The 19162-nt window shown below is 37.2% G+C and overlaps 1 protein-coding gene across 1 annotated transcript in view; it reads left to right on the top strand.

Annotated features, from left to right (window-relative positions):
* The window catches only part of ARHGAP42 (Rho GTPase activating protein 42), a 303324-nt gene that overhangs the window by 187136 nt on the left and 97026 nt on the right, over positions 1-19162 (top strand). Inside the window, exon 5 of the mRNA XM_042904225.1 lies at positions 13586-13687. Within this exon, the coding sequence (XP_042760159.1) occupies positions 13586-13687 (102 nt within the window). The remainder of the gene's footprint in view (positions 1-13585; positions 13688-19162) is intronic.

Genomic DNA, 19162 nt, shown 5'->3' with positions numbered 1-19162 from the left:
ACTGAAGTAGACTAAAATAAAGTGATGTAAGTAAAATAGAATTTGAAAAAAATTACACCAAAGTAAAAAAATAGTAAAACAATTAAAGAAAACGATTTTTAATAAAAATTGAAAATAAAAATGATTTTTTTTCTTTCTGTATTCAAGAAAAAGAAGAGAAGTGAAAAAGAAAAAAAAAAAAAAGGAAATTGAATAGATGGACCTGCTAACGGATTGAAATAGGACTGAAATTACTTCGTTTTCCCGTAGACGTCAGACTATGAAGTGCTTTATAGTCCATAAACTAAGTAGGCGGTGATACTTGTGTTCTTGAAGAGGGAGGTTGGCCCAGTTGGGCGGGGCTCAGTGTAATGGCTCCATTCTCCACTAGATGATGCTGCTAGTATTCTGGGGTGCGGAATTGTGGCATTCGTAGGTGTGTATGTGCATGCGCGGGAGCGGTGAACGTGGCGTCACCCAGCTACCCAGTCTCTAGTATCGGAAGTCTGTTCTCCCGGATCATCAATCGTGCACCTGTCCTCTGTCTTCAGCTTTCGTCCACGTCCCGCTTTTTCACTGTCCATGATCAGACCCCAGGCAGTACCTCTCTCCCGAGTTTTGTCTCAGATGCAGCTGTTTTCCCTAGCCCCTTACTTCTGAAGGACTGCGGCTTCGACCCGTTCTGCTCCTCTGTGGGAGGGTCTCACTGAGCAATGGCTGAATGAGCAATGGCCGAATGCTGGCTGCACCCAGTAACGCCTGCTGGACCCTGCTGCTGCCGGTGCCCCAAGACTGCAGCCAAGTGCCAGCCTGCACCAGAAAAAGTTCACAAGATAGTGTAGTGGCAGCTTTTGAGGCATTATGGAAAATCACAACACACATCTGGCACCAGGCTTCACCCTTAATGACCTGGTTCCAGCACCAGCGAATGTGGCCATTTACTGGGGTCTGATGGGACCAGGTGGCTTCAACAGTCTCTACCAAATGTCCTTCCAACAGTTGAACTGCTTTCCTCGTGTGGCCTGAGAACCTCCTGGACCCCACTCTGTTCCTGGGGATTCGCCCTTCCCACCAGAGCACCACCAGGTATCAAGCTGCAGAGCTGCAGCCTTTGCGCTCCCCTTGTTTACAGTCTTAATGGAATTTAAACCCTCCCCTTTCTCCTTTTTCCTTTCTCCCTTTTTAGTTTAGTCCCTGTGGGTGTTGCCAATTTTTCACTTTCTCTCCAGCTGTTTTTGGGGAGGGGTGCTTCTCCCATATTCTCCACTCACCCCCTAGTCTCTGTCCTCTCTCCACCCGCAAAAGCACTTCCCTTCCTGCAGCTTCTTGCTCCCCAAGGTCAGCTCTCCATGCCACGTACCTGCTGAATTCTGTGGTTCAGGTTGTGCAGATGTTGTGTTAACCCTCCAATCAGTTTTCTAGGTGTACAGGATGGTTTAGTGTTGGTCTGGCTATATTTCATGGACATGAGACACACAAAAACTTTCCATGCTGTTCTGCCATCTTGGCTCCTCCTCATGGAACTATTCATTTAAGAACACAGATCTTTCTTTCTTTCTTTCTTTCCTTTCTTTCCTTTCTTTCCTTTCTTTCTTTGTTATCCCAGGACATTTGGGCAGCTCAATCAGTTGAGATTCCAACCTAGCTCAGGTCATGATCCCAGGATTGTGGGATTGAGCCACGAGTTGGGCTCCGCACTGAGCGTGGAACCTGCTGAAGTTTAAGTTTCTCTCTCTTTCCCCCTGCCCTTGTCCCCTGCTCAGGCTTTCTCTCTCTCTCTCAAAAAATAAAGTAAGGAAGAAGGAAGGAAGGAAGGAAGGAAGGAAGGAAGGAAGGAAGGAAGGAAGACAGACAGGTTATCCCAAGCTCAAGGAAGAGTAGAGGAAGTGAGTAGGCATGTCATTTTACAGTGCAAATTTTGTTGCAGGATTTTTGACCACTATTCCCGGTATTCATTATCTTGCCACTTCGAAGAATGAAGAGGCGGACACAAAATGAGCAGCAGGCAAAAGTTTATTAGAATATAAGATAAGGAAGGAAGGATAGGAGAGCTGTCTTTACAGAGAGGGGACATTCGAAAGTGAATGCCCAAGAACTATAGGCAGGGTTCCTTGTTTTATAAGGTTCTGGTCAGCCTTCCCCCTTCACTTTCTTATTCCTTCTCAGGTTCTACCCTCATTAGGTGGAAAACTCTAGGTGCTGGGTTTTCCATTCCTGATTGGCTCATTTGCATTATATGAGGGGTGGTTTGTGGCCCTATTTAGGTCTTTTGTCAAATTCCTGAGGGGGAGTAGGTGGGGGTCTGTTACATTCTTAAGAGGAACCTTATACCTGATGGGGTTTGCTGTGGTCAGACACTCCCAGCATTATTTCAAAATAGGTGTTTTTCCCCACCCAGGGAAATCAGGCCCTAATCTTTCCCTCTCTGCCTACTGAATCCTATCTTCTCCTATCATGTGCATTCATTTCTACTTGTTATGGCTTTCATCTCCTTTTTCAGTTGGATACAGTGCTTCTCATAAGCAGTCTTTGTCATAGTCTTGTATTTCCATGTTTGTTTTTCCTTCCATATTTTAAATGGTTTTTGAATTTTGTGATTTAGATTTTCTTTAAGTCCTTTGTCATCCAAGAAAAACAGAGATTTCAGTGTTGGCCATGAAAAAAGCTTTAGGTTACCTTTAATTAGGAAATCCCTAGATTCACCTAAGGTAATTTTCCAAATATCCTGCCTACTATGCAGAGTTGTGTAACCTTAGTTTTATCCATGGTGTAATGCCAGAGCCCTTAAGATTATAGCCACACCGGACTATCCACCTCCTGGTTCCAGTCTTCTCCATTTTCCCACAGTCACAGAAGATTGACAATGGAAACCCATCAGAAACTGAACAGCATTCTCTCTCCCCCAATGTCTAAAGTAACATTAGTACTTCCTCTGCTTCCTGCTCTTCTTGTCTTTCATCCCTTTTCTTCCCCTTATCCCTGTTTCAGCCATTTGTTCGCTTTACTATAAATTTCCCTCTAAGCACTGCCTTTGTTTCAACCCACAAGTTTCAGTAAATTATGTTTTCATTTAGTTCAAATTATTTTAAAATCTCTTGAGATTTCTTTTACCCATGTATCATTTAGGAGTGTATTTTGTGATTTTTTTCCCCCCAGGTATCATTTTGTCATTGATTTCTAGTTTAATCCACTGTGGTCTGAGAACAGAAATTTTATGATTTCTGTTCTTTTAAATTTGCTAAGATGTGTTTTATAGCCCAGAATGTAGTGTGTCTTGAAGGAGAATGTTTCCATGTGAGCTTGAGAAGAATGTGTCATCTGCTGTCGTTGGAATGAGATGGTCTGTAAACGTCCATTACATCCAGTTGACTGATGGTACTGTTGAGTTTAACTGTGATCTCACTGATTTTTCTGCTTGCTGGACTTGTCCATTTCTAAAAGATAAGTGTTGAAGTCTCTAAATATGATAGTGGATTCATCTATTTTCTTTGACATTCTATCAGTATTTGCCTCTTGTATTTTGATGATTTGCTGTTAAGTGCATACACATAAGGATTGTTATGTCTTTTGGAAAAACTGACCTCTTTATCATTATGTAATGTCCTTCTGTATCCTTGATAATTTTCTTTGCTGTGAAGTCTGCTCTGTCTGAAATTAATATGGCTACTTTTGCTATCTTTTGATTAGTGTTAGTAGGGTAGATTTTTCTCTAGTCATATACTTTTAATGTATATATCCTTATATTTAAAAAAGCCTCTTATAGACAACATATAATTGAGTCTTGTCTTTTTTGATCCACTATGACAATGTGTGTGTTAATCTGTATATTTAGCACATTGGTGCTCAAAGTGACTATTGATGTAGTTGAATTAATATCTGTCAAATTTGTTATCTTCCATTTGTTGCCCTTTTTTTGTTGTTGTTCCTATGTTTGTGTTCCATTTTTTTTTTCCCCTTACTGGTTTTAATTGAGTATTTTATATGATTTTATTTTCTCTTCTTTCTTAGCATATCAATTATACTTTCTTTAAACCTTTTTTATAGTGGTTGCTCTAGAATTTTCTTTTTTTTTTAATATAAGCTTATTTATTTTGAGAGAGAGAGAGAGAGAGAGAGAGAGAAAGCGAGCATGCACAAGCAGGGGAGGGACAGAGAGAAGGAGAGACAGATCCCAAGCAGGCTCTGTGCCATCAGCACAGATACCAATGTGGGGCTCAACCTCACGATCTGTGAGATCATGACCTGAGCTGAGATCAAGAGTTGGACATTTAACAGACTGAACCACCCAGGCGCCCCTGCTGTAGAATTTTCTATATACATTTACACCTAATCCAAATCTACTTTCAAATATGCTATACAGCTTCACTGATAGTGCAAATACCTTATAATAACAAAACACTGCTGATTCCTCCCTTTTATCCCTTGTACCATTGCTGTCCTTCATTTCACTTATACATAAGCAAACATATATATATATAAGCATACAGAATTGAATACATTGTTGATGGTATTATTTTATGTTAGCTTATTTAAGAATAAGAAAAAAAATAAGTTTGTATTTTATCTTCAAGTGTTGCTCTTTCTTTCTTCATGTATCCCAGTTTTTCACTATATCCTTTTACTTCTCCCTGAAGAACTTCTTTTAACATTTCTTACAAGATGTGTCCTCAGTTGTTGTTAGTATGACAAAGTCTTTATTTTACTTTTAAAGGAGAATTTCATAGGATATAGAAAATTAAATTGGTCAGGGTATTATTCCCCTGTACTTAAATATTTCATTCTACTCTTTTATTTTGCTTACATACTTTCTGAGGAGAAGCTGGTTGAAATTCCTATCTCTGTTTCTGTATAGGTAAGATTTGTTTTTTCTTCAGGTTTCTTTCAAGATTTTTTCTTTATCTTTGACTTTTCTGCAGCTAAAGTGTGTTAGGTGTGACACATTATGTGCTGTAGATACAGCTTTTCTGGGTACTTCACCTACTTTCTTCTGAACTTTCTAGAACTGTGGCTTGATATCTGATATTAATTTGGGAAAATTCTGTCATTATTGCTTCAGCTATTGCTTATTTCTTCTGTTCCTTCCTTTTGTCGTTGTCCCACAGTTCTTGAATATTCTGGGTTTTGTTTATTTGTTTTATCTTAGCCTTTTTTTTCTTCTTTCTGCTTTCAAAGTTTTGAAGTTCCTATTGACAAATACTTAAGCTTCACTCAGCCATGTCCAGTTTACTAATGAGCCTTTCAATGACATTCTTCATTTCTTCAACAGTGTTTGTTTGTTTTTTATCTCAAACATTTGTCATTCCTTCTTAGAATTTTCATTTCCATTTCCATTACTCATCTGTTCTTGCATGTTATCTGCTCTCTCCTTTTGAGCTCTTAGCATATTAATTGGAGTTTTAAGAAACTTTTGGTCTGATGAATGCTAACATTTCTGCCCAAACTGACTGGGCAGAATGCTAACATTTCTGCCCCAGCTCTGTTAGGTTCGTTTTAAAAACACTAATATGTAGATGATGGTAAAATAGTTTCTCCCAAGAACAGAATGCTCTAGCATATTTTAAAATGTTTACTTCTCCCTACTGAAGGCAGCAGGAGAGGATTTTTCTCTATTTTTTTTTTTTTACTTGGAGAATTTCCTTGAGCCCTTGTATGTAAAACTAATAAAATCATGTGGAGGTGGGGGAAGCTGTATGAGTGGGCCCCCTGGAATTTTACCTCTCAGACCTATCCATTGTGAGCTCCAGCCACTCTCTAATTACAGTTCATGTATTTCTACCTGGGTACAGATTTCCAAGGGGGTTTTTGCTTCAGTAAATTACAATTCTCTGTATCTACCTATTTGGCTCTCAATTTGGGGGCAGTGGTTTGCCCTGTGACCTTACTACTTCAGTGGGTCTAAGAAGACTTATTAATCTTTCAGTTTGTTCCTCTTTTTACTTCTTAGGACAGGGCAGCAGCAACTAAGCTCCTTACACCCAGGACCAGAAACCAGAAGTCCTCTTTATTCTCTTAATCTCTCCTGTACCAACCCCTCCACCTTTTTTTTTTTTTTTTTTTTTTTTTTTTTTTTTTTTTTTTTTTTTAAGGAGACAGGATTTAAAAGTGCTATAGTTTGAATCTTCAGGCTTCTTTGGATCACATTTTACTATGCAGATAGCATGGGCTTTCAAACTAGACAGTTGAGTTTGGTTATCCACTGCATCCATTATAAATCTTCTATGATGGTTTCATGTTTGTGGAATGAGGATACTTCCTCTTACTTGTAGGGTTTGCATGTGGAGCTCTGGTGTGCAAACTACAACTTTGTAGCCACTTAAAGAAAGATTGGTTCCTGTCGGTTGAGCATCCAGCTCTTGGTTTCAGTTTAGGCCATGATCTCATGGTTCCTGGGAATGAGCCCTGTGTGGGGCTCTGCGCTGACACTGCAGAGCCTGCTTGGGATTCTCTCCCTCTCAATCTCTCTCTCTCTCTCTCTCTCTCTCTCTCTCTCTCCCTCTCTCCCTCTCTCCCTCTCTCTCTCTCTCTCCCTCTCTCTCTCCCTCTCTCTCTCTCTGTCTCTCTCTTTCTCTTTCTCTCTCTCTCCCTCTTTATTTCTCTCTAAATAAATAAATAAACAAAAAATATTTTAAAAATATACAAAGATTGGTTCCTTCTTTCAGTTTTCTTCTCAGCCTTGCTCAGCCTGAGTAGCAGTATCACCTACAAAATGGGAATTTAATAAAGGCTCAAAACAATAAATTCATAAAAAACTAATTTGTGAGCAAGATGTCAGAATACCCATAGAAAACTTCCTCTTCCCTGTATTCTAATTCTATCACTTTCTTAGTACCCTTCTAACATTTATCTTTCTGTACCTCTTTCAATATAGTCTATATATTCCCACCCTCTAAGTTATTTCTCTTTCTCTTCTCCCATTTTTAGACTGAATTTAATTTTTATTGAAGATATACAAAGTTTTTAAAAATTTAATAATGTACAAAGGTTTATAAGTTATAAAACAAATCAACTGCCTACCCCATCTCTCTGCTCTGAAGTTCTGTTCCCCCAAATCAGCCACTTTTCTTTAAACTATTATTTTACAATAATTACCATTTTCCTAAATAATAAGCTCAGCCATATATTTTGCTTCAATTTTAGACATTAAATTAGTTTACCTACAATAGAACATTAATATTACACACTTTTACCGTACCACAGCCACTGCTACTCCATATATATTTCTGCTCTTGCCATCCATCAGATATATACTCATAGTTTTTAAAACTAGCGGTCAGTATTTACATAATAATGAAATTATTGTTCATAGGTAAGCCCTACCAAGATCTATGATTACATTTCCATTCTTGCATGTTTTTAGTTTTCCTAGAGTTAATAATTGCCTTGTTTGTAAAATCAAGATAAAATTCTCTGTTTTCAAATGCACAAATGTAGTTACGGAACATATATTATGTTTGAACACATCAGAACCTTTGTTTTATTCATTTATTTTTTTTTAAGAAACATTGCTACTGGACCTCTCATCTTAACTGTTTGCTTTCATAGGTTTACTACTCCATCTGTTTTCATAGAAGTTCATATTACCTTAATCCTGGGAATCCCCTTTGTTTGAACTAGATCCTGTGTTTTGGTTTTTGGTTTATTCCTTCATTTTAGTGAAGCACATCTGTCAATATCTTTCTGAGAAATGGTACTTGGGTAAATTTTTTTAATGTGTTTACAAATATTTTTATTCTACATTTAAATCTAGATTGCCAGTTTTACTGGATATATAACTCTAAATTGGAATTATTTATTCCTCAGAATTTTGAATGCTTTGCACTTTTGTTTTATAACTTTCTGTGTTGATGTTGTGGATTCATTAGTGTTATGATTTCTGATACTTTTTATTTGACCTCTGTTTTTAGGTTTTCATTTTTATCCATGGTTTTGTAATATTTCATGATGTTTTGTCTTACAGGTATTTTCTTATTTAATGTGCTTTGTACATATTTCTCATGGAAAATTTTAATATGAGAACTTTTTTCTCAATTCTGGAATTTTTATGTGTCATTTTTTAGTAATTTCCTCCCTACACTTTCTCTTTCAGTAGTTTGATTAGGCAGTTGCTGGTTTTCCTGATTAACTCCTGATTTTCTGTTTTCATCTGTTGTTCTTTAGTTCATAGCCCCTCTCTTGTTTTATTGATTACTCATATCTCATATTCATTGTCCTCCTTACAGAGCAGACATTCTTATGGGTTTAATATGCATATTTGTGTTCTTGTAAAATTGTTACCATTTTGTATGCATGTCTCTTTAATTTACATAAATGATTTAGTATTACTTGCCTGTTTTGTATTTTTTAACTCAAAATCATATTTAAAAAAATTTTTTTTAACGTTTATTCATCTTTGAGAGATGGAGAGAGACAGAGCATGAGTGGGGAAGGGGCAGAGAGAGGGAGACACAGAATCGGAAGCAGGATCCAGGCTCTGAGCTGTCAGCACAGAGCCCAATGCGGGGCTTGAACTCAAGAACTGTGAGATCATGACCTGAGCTGAAGTTGGATGCTCAACCGACTGAGCCACCCAGGCGCACCTCAAAATTGTATTTTAAGATCTGTCAACATTTAATCTTTTCTTCTAACTTCTGCCTAGCACTCCATGGTATTCATCAAATTCATTTTTGGTCTATTAATGAATACACTGGCTATCTTCCTGTTCCCATATGCTCATTTATGTTTTCCTTATGGACTTTTATATGTGGATCTTTTTGTGATTTATACCCAGAAGCTGGTTCTTAGGGCCACTTAGTAGTGCGACATCTCTCTTTAGAAAGGCTGTACCCCTGTACAATTCCACCAGTAATATATAAAGTCTCCTGTATCTCCACATGCACTCAATATGTAGCATTATTCAACTTTCTAACTCTTCCAAATCTGATATAATGTGATATCCCAATATTTTAATTTGCTTTTTTTCTTAATCACTAATGAGTTTTAACAACTCTTTAAATGCTTGTTACCCTTTGGACTTTCCTCTTCTGTGTCTTATACCTTTATATCTTTCATCTATTTCTGTTTGTTTTTTTTTATCATTCCAGTTTGTAGTTCTTCATAAAGGGCTTGGTCCTTATGAGTCTGATCACCTGGTGGTGGTAGTGGCAAGGTAATTGGGAATGATGGAGATGTGGTGAATTATAGTGGTAGAGCTACCCAAAAGAAGACCTTTCGGAGTGTCTATATCTCAGGAGATTGAGGAGGAGGGACTTGGTGGGCAGTGGTTGAGGAGCCTGGGAATGGTTGGGTGCAATCATCACAGGAAGGACATTGCTGTGTAAGCTATACTGATATCCTCAACAATCTGAGTTTCTGGATACCAGGAATCTCTTGGGCCTTAGGAAACTCCTACGCAACATGTGGTTGAAATAGTTTAGCATCTGACACTTCTAGGACTTAGAGATGGTGATGTCACCCTGAGCTGCCATTCTAATCAGTGAGTAGATGCCATCATCAGAGGAAGAAGTCTAGCCAGGATTGGTAGTCAGGGCTATAACTTATCCTCTCAGTGCTTAGCACAGTACCAGTTTATAAGAATTCCACATATGTTTGAAATAGAAATTCAGCTATTGGTATTTATTATTCTTCGTATTACTTTTTCTACTGCTATAGATTCACTTGAAGGATTTTTTCAAAATATGCACAAACTGCTCATTAGCTAATGGCTATACTAACATAATGACATAAATAGTTGCATGGAAAATTTCACAGTATCTCGGATGATAATTATAACATTGAAATTGTCTTAAAGTCTGATGTAGAAATCTTAAATATGCACTCCATTTTTATAAAAGATATATAGGAAATAAGTTTTCACTTTATTTTTAATAATTTATATTATGAGAAATCAAAATAAAGGTTCATGACAATTGTCTAAACAAAACTTTACAGTGGTTTTCTATAGAAAAAAATACAATTAGATAACATTTTGAGAATTTCTAGTTGTGATTTTCTAAATCACAAGTTGTAGAGTCTCTTCTTCTTTGGTACCCTCTTGTGGTCAGTGGGAGGGATTGGTTTGGACTTCTTTTAACAATTATGTATAGTTTCATGTTTTTTATCTGCATGATAGACCTATCATTTTTATAAATATTGACTTTTTTTTTGGCTATATACAAATTTGGAGTAAAATTGGCAGTTGGAGTTTTCTTCCCATTCCTTACTTTGCTGTGTAAAGTGAAGGTGTGGCACAACCACACTTACTAATCTTAGAAGCTGAGATATAATATGATCACTGTGCTTAGAGTAAATGTGGTATCATCTGGAAAGCAGATTGATTGCAGACCCAGAACTTACCTTATACTTTTGTCAGCTAAGATTGGGTTTGGGGACTAATTTGCCATTTTTGATGATCTATTTTAAATTTTATAATACATACACACACACACACACACACACACACACACACACACACACACATATATACATATATATGTGACTTAATTTTATTTTATTTAAAAATGTTATTATTTTGTTATTAGACTTCATTTTAAGTGATTACCTAGTTCAAATGCACTTAACTGCATTTACAGGAAATGTGACAGTATAATGTAGTCTCTTTTTTTCAAATCATGCTCTGACACTAAGAAGACAGGAATCCTGTGCAGAATTTAGTAAAGATTCATGGATTATTTTTCCCTTCCCTCTGCAGCATTTGTTTCAGAGCAGATTCTTAGCCTGATATCCATAACATGTAACCAAAAGATAAGAGATAGCTGTGTGGTATTAAGTTATTAAATCCAAATGAGACTTGGCTTATATGAGGAGTACATCATGGCTTTGGGGACAGATGTGAATTTCAAGGAGAAATGCTCTTTGTTTTCAAGAAAATGCTTCCCTACATTATGGTTGTCCTTCATGTGGCCTACTCAGTTCTTTAATTTTAGGCTAGATCTGAGTGTGTTTTTGTTGTCTACATCATTGGAACCTTTGAGTAGATCTGTTGCTGGCCTGGTGAAGTACTAGGATTTAAATAAGAGTCCAGAAAGTGCTCTGGGAATGAGTTTTATATTGCCAGGAATGCTGACATGTTGGCACTGAATTGTTTCCAAAAATGCCATCAAACACTGACTGAAAACAAAGATACTAGTGTTGTCACCACAGCTGTGTTCTCTTTGCCTTTACACAGTTTCTTCTATGCACAGCAAAAAATTTTAAGTCCCCTAAAATGAAAGTGAGTCAGCATTGTGTAATTTGTAATGTGTAACTGTAATGTGACTGGTTGCCCCCCAGTGTTTGTGCACATTGGGATTGAGTTAAGCTGTTAAGCTATTTGTGTAGAATTGTCCCTGGTATTACGGATTTTGTTTTGTTTTGTTTTGTTTTGTTTTGTTTTGTTTTGTTTTAAACAAATGGACTATCTGTGAGGGATTGTGGTGTCCAGTGTTATAAGAGGACGAAGTTCCCTTGTTCATTAAATAGTTATTGAGCACTTTCTCAAATATTCAGTTTTAAAAAGAGGATAGGGTACATACCTAAATTTCTCTCCTACAGTGTCAAACACAAACACTATAAGAAATTTATATGTAAAGCTCTGTGAGCCTTCAAAAGGGAGGGAGAGTTGATGGAAGGGACTTGTGAATGAGGCCTGTTTGAGTTGTGTGCTAAAGTGTATGTAACTTGAATATGTGGAAATTAGAAGAAATGAGCATTTTGTCAGAGGAGAGATGACCTGCAGAAAAAAAAAGATAAGGAGCTCAAAAGTGCTAGTGGGAGAGACTTTTCAAAACGTTGATTGGGAAGGTCAATTGTGAGCATGAAATGCTAGATTAAAAAGTAAGCTCCATTGAGCAAAGGATGAAATATTCACCCAGGTGTCTTGTTGCAACAGTAGAGAGGACAAGCTTGTTCCATCCTGAGCCTTGGACTTCTCTGCTTCCTTCTGGGTCTGCTGCTCCACATTCTGTAATAGGAGTTTCTCAGTAGACCTGCTTTTTTGGATGTGAATACCACTCTTTATTTTTTTCATTGTGTTTCTCCGGCCACATTTTCTCCTTATGTAATAAAAATCCCTTGAAGATTTTGACTTTTCTCATTTATCAGTCCAATAGTTTAATTTACAGACATATTAGTACTTCTTAAATGGCCCAAAAGTGACTTGAACTTTTACAGTGCTCTTCCCATTTGGTGTAATTTTGTCCGTTAACTTTCTGAAGTTCCATATTTGGAACTAGATCATGGTGAGTTAAAAATGTCAGAGGTGGCAGTGAATCAAAAAAATTACTTGGATCTATCAGTCTGAATCTGACAACTTCAGATAATGGGACAGACAGACCAGAGGCCTGCCTGTCTTTTCCCTTTCTTCTTTCTTCCCCTCCTCCTCCTGTCCATCCATACATCTATCCATGTATTAATTTTTTTTTCCTATTGATGTATAGTTGGCACACAATGTTATATTGTTTTCAGGTGTGCAATACAGTGATTCTACAACTCTATACATTATGTTGTACTCTTCTCTGTATTGTTCCAATTTTAGTATGTGTGCTACTGAAACAAGCATATACCCATCTATTATTATTTTTTATTAACCTCTTTGAAATACTTCAGCAAATAATGAAGGAAAACATTATGCATAATAATCAGAGAGCTTGTTAAAAATTAATAATTCCTGAATCTCTGGATGGGGATAATAGGAAGCTGCATTTTGAATAGAAATACTTGACTCTCATTAAAGTGGTCCAGACATTGCATTTCCAGTAACACTGAAATAAAAGCAAAGAAGAGTACTTCTTTGGTGAATGAAATTTATGAGTATGATCACCTAGTATTTATTTCATAGGGACTCATAAATAGAAAAAAAGTTCCCTGGTGAATAACATATTTATAGTTGGAGAACATTATATGTCGAGGCATGTCTTTCTCCTTTAGGATTTTATTCCATTTGCATTTCTATAAGAATGCACCACCAGCTGAAAGGTATAGATTTCCCCTGCAGCTTCCCCTATAAGATAATACAATTTTAAGAGTAAGCAAAGGTTAGCCATTAGTTATGTTGAGTGTATGATAAAGATGTTGTTAACCTTTTTGGTTTGATTTTGAACCATCTTACTTAATTATTTCATGCTACCAATTTTTAGAAGTTTGTTTCCCTCTGTTTCCCCTCATCAAGAATGGTTTGAAATATCAGGTATCTTTTTGTAGCTGGGAAATAATGATTCCTTAAAAGAGTCTATGTGAGCTCTTATCTAAACTGGTTATATGTTAACTCATTGAAATCACCAAAAAAAATGAAATGAGACACTCTCTCTTGGTCCTATCTCACACTTACTAGATCAGAATTTCCTATTGAGAATCAATTATAAAGTTCTCAGAGGGATTCTACTCTAGCCAACCTGGCTCCCTTCATACTATAGTTCCATGAACTTCTTTGAGAATTTTGTTTACATATTTGAATACATAGTCAAATGACTTGTTTCACATCTTTCTTCCTACTCCATCAAGTTTTATACATATTTGGAGCTCACTAAATCTGTAGTAAATACTTGTATTGGACATTTGATGGTGATGGTAAAAAAAAAAATCAAAATTTTAGTCTCTAATTAGTATGTTTTGTTGTTATTGTTACCCCTAGGATGGAAAGAAGAAGTTTGATAAGGAAAGTGAAAAGTACTATTCTATTCTTGAGAAACATTTAAATTTGTCTGCAAAGAAAAAGGAATCTCATTTGCAAGAGGTAAGTTTTTCCAATTGAAATGTGAAAAGGACATTAGCATTAAATCATGTGAAGTCCAAATTTCCAAAGGTGGTAGTATCTCAAAATATGCGACTCTTTTTAAAAAGTGTGTATTTATGTATTTTGAGAGAGAGAGAGAGGAAGCTCTGGTGCCCACACATGAACAGGGAGAGGGGCAGAGAGAGAGAGTCTCAAGCAAGCTCCTTGCTGATAGTGCCCCCCCACACACACAACAAGGGGCTTGATCTCAGAAATCATGAAGTCATGACCTAAGCCGAAACCAAGAGTGGGAAGCTCAACTGACTGAGCCACCAAGGCACTCCCCAAATCTACTACTCTTTAATAATGATGAGAAGGAATAGAATAAGACTTTTTTTTTTTCTTATTGGGCATTTTTTCAATGTCAGGACCTACCAAATTCATGGAATAGCTTTTTTTATATCTGTTTTTAAGGTGTTGCTTCTGCATTAAGGGGAAAACAGATCCACAATTACACATTATAAAATCTCTATTTTTTTTTATCAATTTTCTTAAAAAACAAGGCAACAGAAATATTTTACTAACATCTATGCATGGAAGCAGTCCATATCTTCCCTTTTTTTCTGAAATATTTATCATTGGTAGTTTTTAAGTATAATTAATAAAATCGAGTAGTCCTTTTACTAAAGTGTAATATTGTTCCAGTTCCAGTGATCAGATACGTTTAAAAACAAAAATTGGGCCCTCTTGCCATTATCTAATATCTTAGCAACTATAAAATCTTGACACATGGCTGACACTGAACCATGGGAGTTGTTGAACTCATTCACCTGCAGTTCCTTACTGCCCTCCAGACCTTTGCAGGGAATCTTATACTGTGCTGAGTCTCCTCCAGTCTCCTCTTTCTCTTCTGTTTGTACTTCTAGATATCTCAGTCAAGAACCTTTTTCAAACGCCTCCTCTTAATCTTTATCGCAAAGCCACCTACCTTCCTGAACTGCTTATCAAACCTGGATCTCCACTCTCTTTATTCCTTATTTGCCTTACCTCCACATTCACCCACAAGGCATACTTGTTAAGTTGGAGTATGGATGCAGTGGAGTCAAAAGGCATGCCTGGAGTCAAAAGGCATGAGAGGGTTATTTTTATTTCTTTTTGCTCTTTGCTATTCTCCTATGTTCTCATTTAGTGAACTGAATCTCTCATTCAAAAAATGTTTTTTTAAAAAAAGTTTTAATATTGGTAATTTTTGTTATTTACACATGTATTCATTATAACTAATGTATTGTTATTAACACCTGTTATTAAAGTAGGATATATTTATATACACTTATGTGTCTAGGGAAAGATTTTCTGACTAAATTGAAATGGAGAAAAATCTGTCATTAAGAAAAATCATATTTTTAGTTTTCATTGGCATGTCTAATCTTATGAAGTACTATGTTATAACTTAATATTATATTTACATGTTCCAAACTTCTTAAATGCTCGCTTACCTCTTTGATTATTACACTGCAAGAAACCTAGGAAAGAATGGAGTGTGTAAATGTAGTCATGTAAAGGAAGGCTCACCTTGTTATCACAGTAAACCACTATCTGTCATGCCAAGGGCTTTGGCCAGGTGCCATTTTAAAAATATACCCCTTCTAAATCAAGGGTGCTTTTTAGAATCTTTAAAGGGTTATATGTTCTTAAGATTCAGATTCAGACTCAGATATTGCCTAAACCATCAAGCAAATACTAACTTTATCCAAATTCTAAAATCCTCTAGAGGGTATACTTCAGTTTTCCCTGACAACCTAACTCTGTATTTAATATTTGCTTGTTAGTAGCCCTCAATCCCTCAGGCTATGGTAGAAAAGAATATCTGTTCTGGTTCTGTATTTAGTTGGAGCCTAGGAAAACCTATAATATGATTAATAGCATTCTCTACTTGCCCCATTACACACACACACACACACACACACACACACACTCACGTGCACACACACATGTGCATGCAGGCACATACTTCTTTTCCAGGAGCCATAACCTACAACAGAACACAGTGCACAAATTGTGCCAGAGCAGCTGTTCAGAGCACATAATAGGCAAGGGAAAATGTGCATTGTTTTTTTTCCCCTCTACTCTTCCAAGAATCAAACCTGTTGAAGGGAGAAGCTGCCATGCTTGCATTTAATTCTGTAACCTCTGTTCCTTTCCAGAGAAACTCTGGTACTTCTGTCAGTACCCAGCTTATTAAGCTGTTTTCAGAAACACCACTCTGTGCCTTCTCACCTGCACACTTGACTTCTTGTTGATTTCTTAATGGAAAATAAGTGGTTGCCCATTTTTAGTACTGAATTAGGGGTCAGCTTGTGTTGATAAAACTACAAGGCTATCAATGAGATGGATCATTGGAGTAAACAGAATTAGAAAGACTTGTTAAGATTATAGGCTTTATAGTAAAGGAAAAGAAGTAATATTTGATATGTAACTGGATACTTTATTTCTATGTATAAGAGGAAGAGATCATAAAGGAAATGTGGAAAGACCAGAATGTATAAAAATAATCTCTATTTCAAAATGTATTAAATCAAATGAAAAGTAAAAGTTTTAGGGAATTTGTACAACATATGACACAGGATTACCATCTCTTATGTATAAGTTGCATTTGCAAATCACTGTGAAAAAGTCTTCAATGGAAAAATATGAGGTAACCATTTGAAAGAGCACAGAGTGGAGAAGAAGATGGTGTTGGAGTAGAAGGACCCTAGGCTTTCCTCATCCCATGAATATAATTAGATAACTATCAAATCATGCTAAATATCCCAGAAATTGACCTGAAGACTAGCAGAACAAACTTCACAACTAAACATAGAGAAGAAGCCACATCAAAGAAGGTAGGAAGTGCAGAGACACAGTTTGAGAGAGAAATGGATCATGGCCATTGTGATGGGAGGGAGCCATAATTGTGGAGAAGGGTGAGAGACAGACTAACACGCTACGGAGGAGTGCACAGGAAAAACAAATCCCCTTGGCAATTGGCTTGGAAAGCAAGAGGGGCTGAATTTCATGAGTTCTGGCAACCAGTGGGACTTAAATCCTGGAGTTCTGTGGGAGGGAAGGCAGGACAAACAGGCTGTGGATGTACAGTGTGGAAATAGGAATCTGAAGAGCATTTGGGGGCACTCAGTGGTGAGGTTACTTGGTTATCCCAGAGCATGTCCCAGAGAGGTAGCATTCATAGAGAGACCCTTCTAGGAACAAAGGAATTGGCAGGTGCTATTTCCCTTCCCTGCCCCTCAGCATAAGTACAAGGCCACCTGTGGGAACTACTGCAGCATAGGCACTACCTACCTTGCTTAAACCAAGTCCTGCCCTCGCTCCCAACTCCATGCCCTATCTAGTCATGTTTACCTTAGTTCCAGAATGGAAGGCCCATACCCCCAAAAGACCAGCCCAAACCCCTGCCAACACTGCGTCTCCAGATGCAGGAGTTTTGTGTAGCCTAGGTTCCAGTGGCGATGGCAATATGTCTCATTTCACAAGCAGATCAGAGCACACCTAGTTAAAACATGCCACATTCAGGCCAGGGTCCAAACACTGCTCACAGCAGGCAAAGAGAGACTTTGTAGATGACTGGCCTGAAGGGACACAAGAGCAGACCACATACAGCATACATTGGAGACACTCCTGGACAGGGGACACTACAGTGTAGGTCACTACAGGACCTCTTCTTCATAAGGCCATTACCCTCAAGCATAAGAGATGTACCTGGCTTTCCTAACATAGGCATGGAGACTTACACAAAATGAGAAGACAGAGGACTTTGTCCCAAATAGGACAAGGCCAAGGCCAGAGATCTAAATGAAACAGATCTAAGTAATCTGGCTGATAAAGAATTTAAAGTAATGATCATAAAGATACTCAGTAAATTTGAGAAAAGAGCGAAAGCCATCAGTGAGACCCTTAACAGAGATAAGGAACATAACAGGGATAAAGGGCTCAATAAACAAAATGAAAAACCCACTTGATGGAATGAACAGTAGGCTGGAAGAACCAGAGGAATGAATGAATGACCTAGAAGGCAGAGTAATGGAAAGTAATCAAGCTGAACAAAGAGAGAAAGAGGATTTTGCAAAATGAGAATAGACTTAGGGAAATCAGTGACTCCATCAAATATAATAACATTCGTATTATAGAAGTCACAGAAGAAGAAGAAAGTAGAAAAGCAGGCAGATAATTTATTTGAAGAAATAATAGCTGAAAACTTCCCTAATCTGGGGAAGGAAGCAGGTATCTAGATCCATGAGGCACAGAGAACCTTTAACAAAGTCAACAAAAACAAATCTATACCAAGACACACTATCTATCTATCTATCTATCTATCTATCTATCTATCTATCTATCTATCAGAGCATGCAAATATGCAGGAGCGTGTAGGAGAGGAGCAGAGGGACAGGGAGACAGAGAATCTTAAGCAGGCTCCATTCCCAGTGCGGAGTCTGATGTGGGACTTAATTTCATGATTCTAAGATCATGACCTGACCCAAAATCAAGAGTTGGACACTTAACTGACTAAGCCATGCCTCCCACACCAAGACATGGTATAACTAAAATGGCAAATATAGTGATAATTTTTTTAAGAAGCAAGCAAAAAGACAATTACATGCAAAGGAAACCCCCTTAAGGTTACCAGGAGATTTTTCAACAGAAATTTTCCAAGCCAGAAGGGAGTGGCATGATATACTCACCGTGCTTAATGGTAAAAAATGTGCAGCCAAGAATACTCTATCCAGTAAGGCTATCATTCAGAATAAGAGATCTAAAGAGTTTCTCAGACAAATAAAAACTAAAGGAGTTCATGACCAACAAACCAGCCCTGCAAGAAATATTGAAAGGGGCTCTTTGGGTGAAAGGAAAGACCACAAGTGGGAGCATGAAGTAAGGAAACAAAAAAGCAGTAAAAATGAGTATTTTTATAAAGTTTCAGTCAAGGACTGATAAAATTGAAGGTTGTAAAATATGACACCATATACCTAAAACATGGGGAGGGGAGGAGTAAACAGTGAGTTCAAATTTAAATGATCATCATCTTAATACAGGCTGCTATATGCAGAAAATGTTATATATAAGCCTAATGGTAACCACAAATCAAAACCACTAATAAATATGCAAGGAATAAAGAGAAAGAAATCCAAATATATCACTAAAGAAAACCAGCAAACCATGAAAGTGAGAAAGACAAAGGATCCGAGAAAATCTTCAGAAACAACCATAAAACAGGTAATAAAATAGCAATAAATACATATCTATAAATAGTTTCAAGGTAAAATGGACTAAATGCTCCAATCAGAAGACATAGTGCAACAGAATGGATAAAGTAGCAAGGCCCATCTATATGTTGCCTATAAGAGACTCATTTTAGACCTAAGGATACTTGCAATTGAAAGTGAGGGGTTGGAGAAACATTTATCCTGCAAATGGATGTCAAAAGAAAGCTGAAGTACCAAT

The sequence above is a fragment of the Panthera leo genome, chromosome D1 (genome assembly GCF_018350215.1).
Source record: "Panthera leo isolate Ple1 chromosome D1, P.leo_Ple1_pat1.1, whole genome shotgun sequence".
Lineage (NCBI taxonomy): Eukaryota > Metazoa > Chordata > Mammalia > Carnivora > Felidae > Panthera > Panthera leo.
Note: the sequence above shows the minus strand (reverse complement) of the source record. Positions and strands in the feature narration are given on the sequence as shown.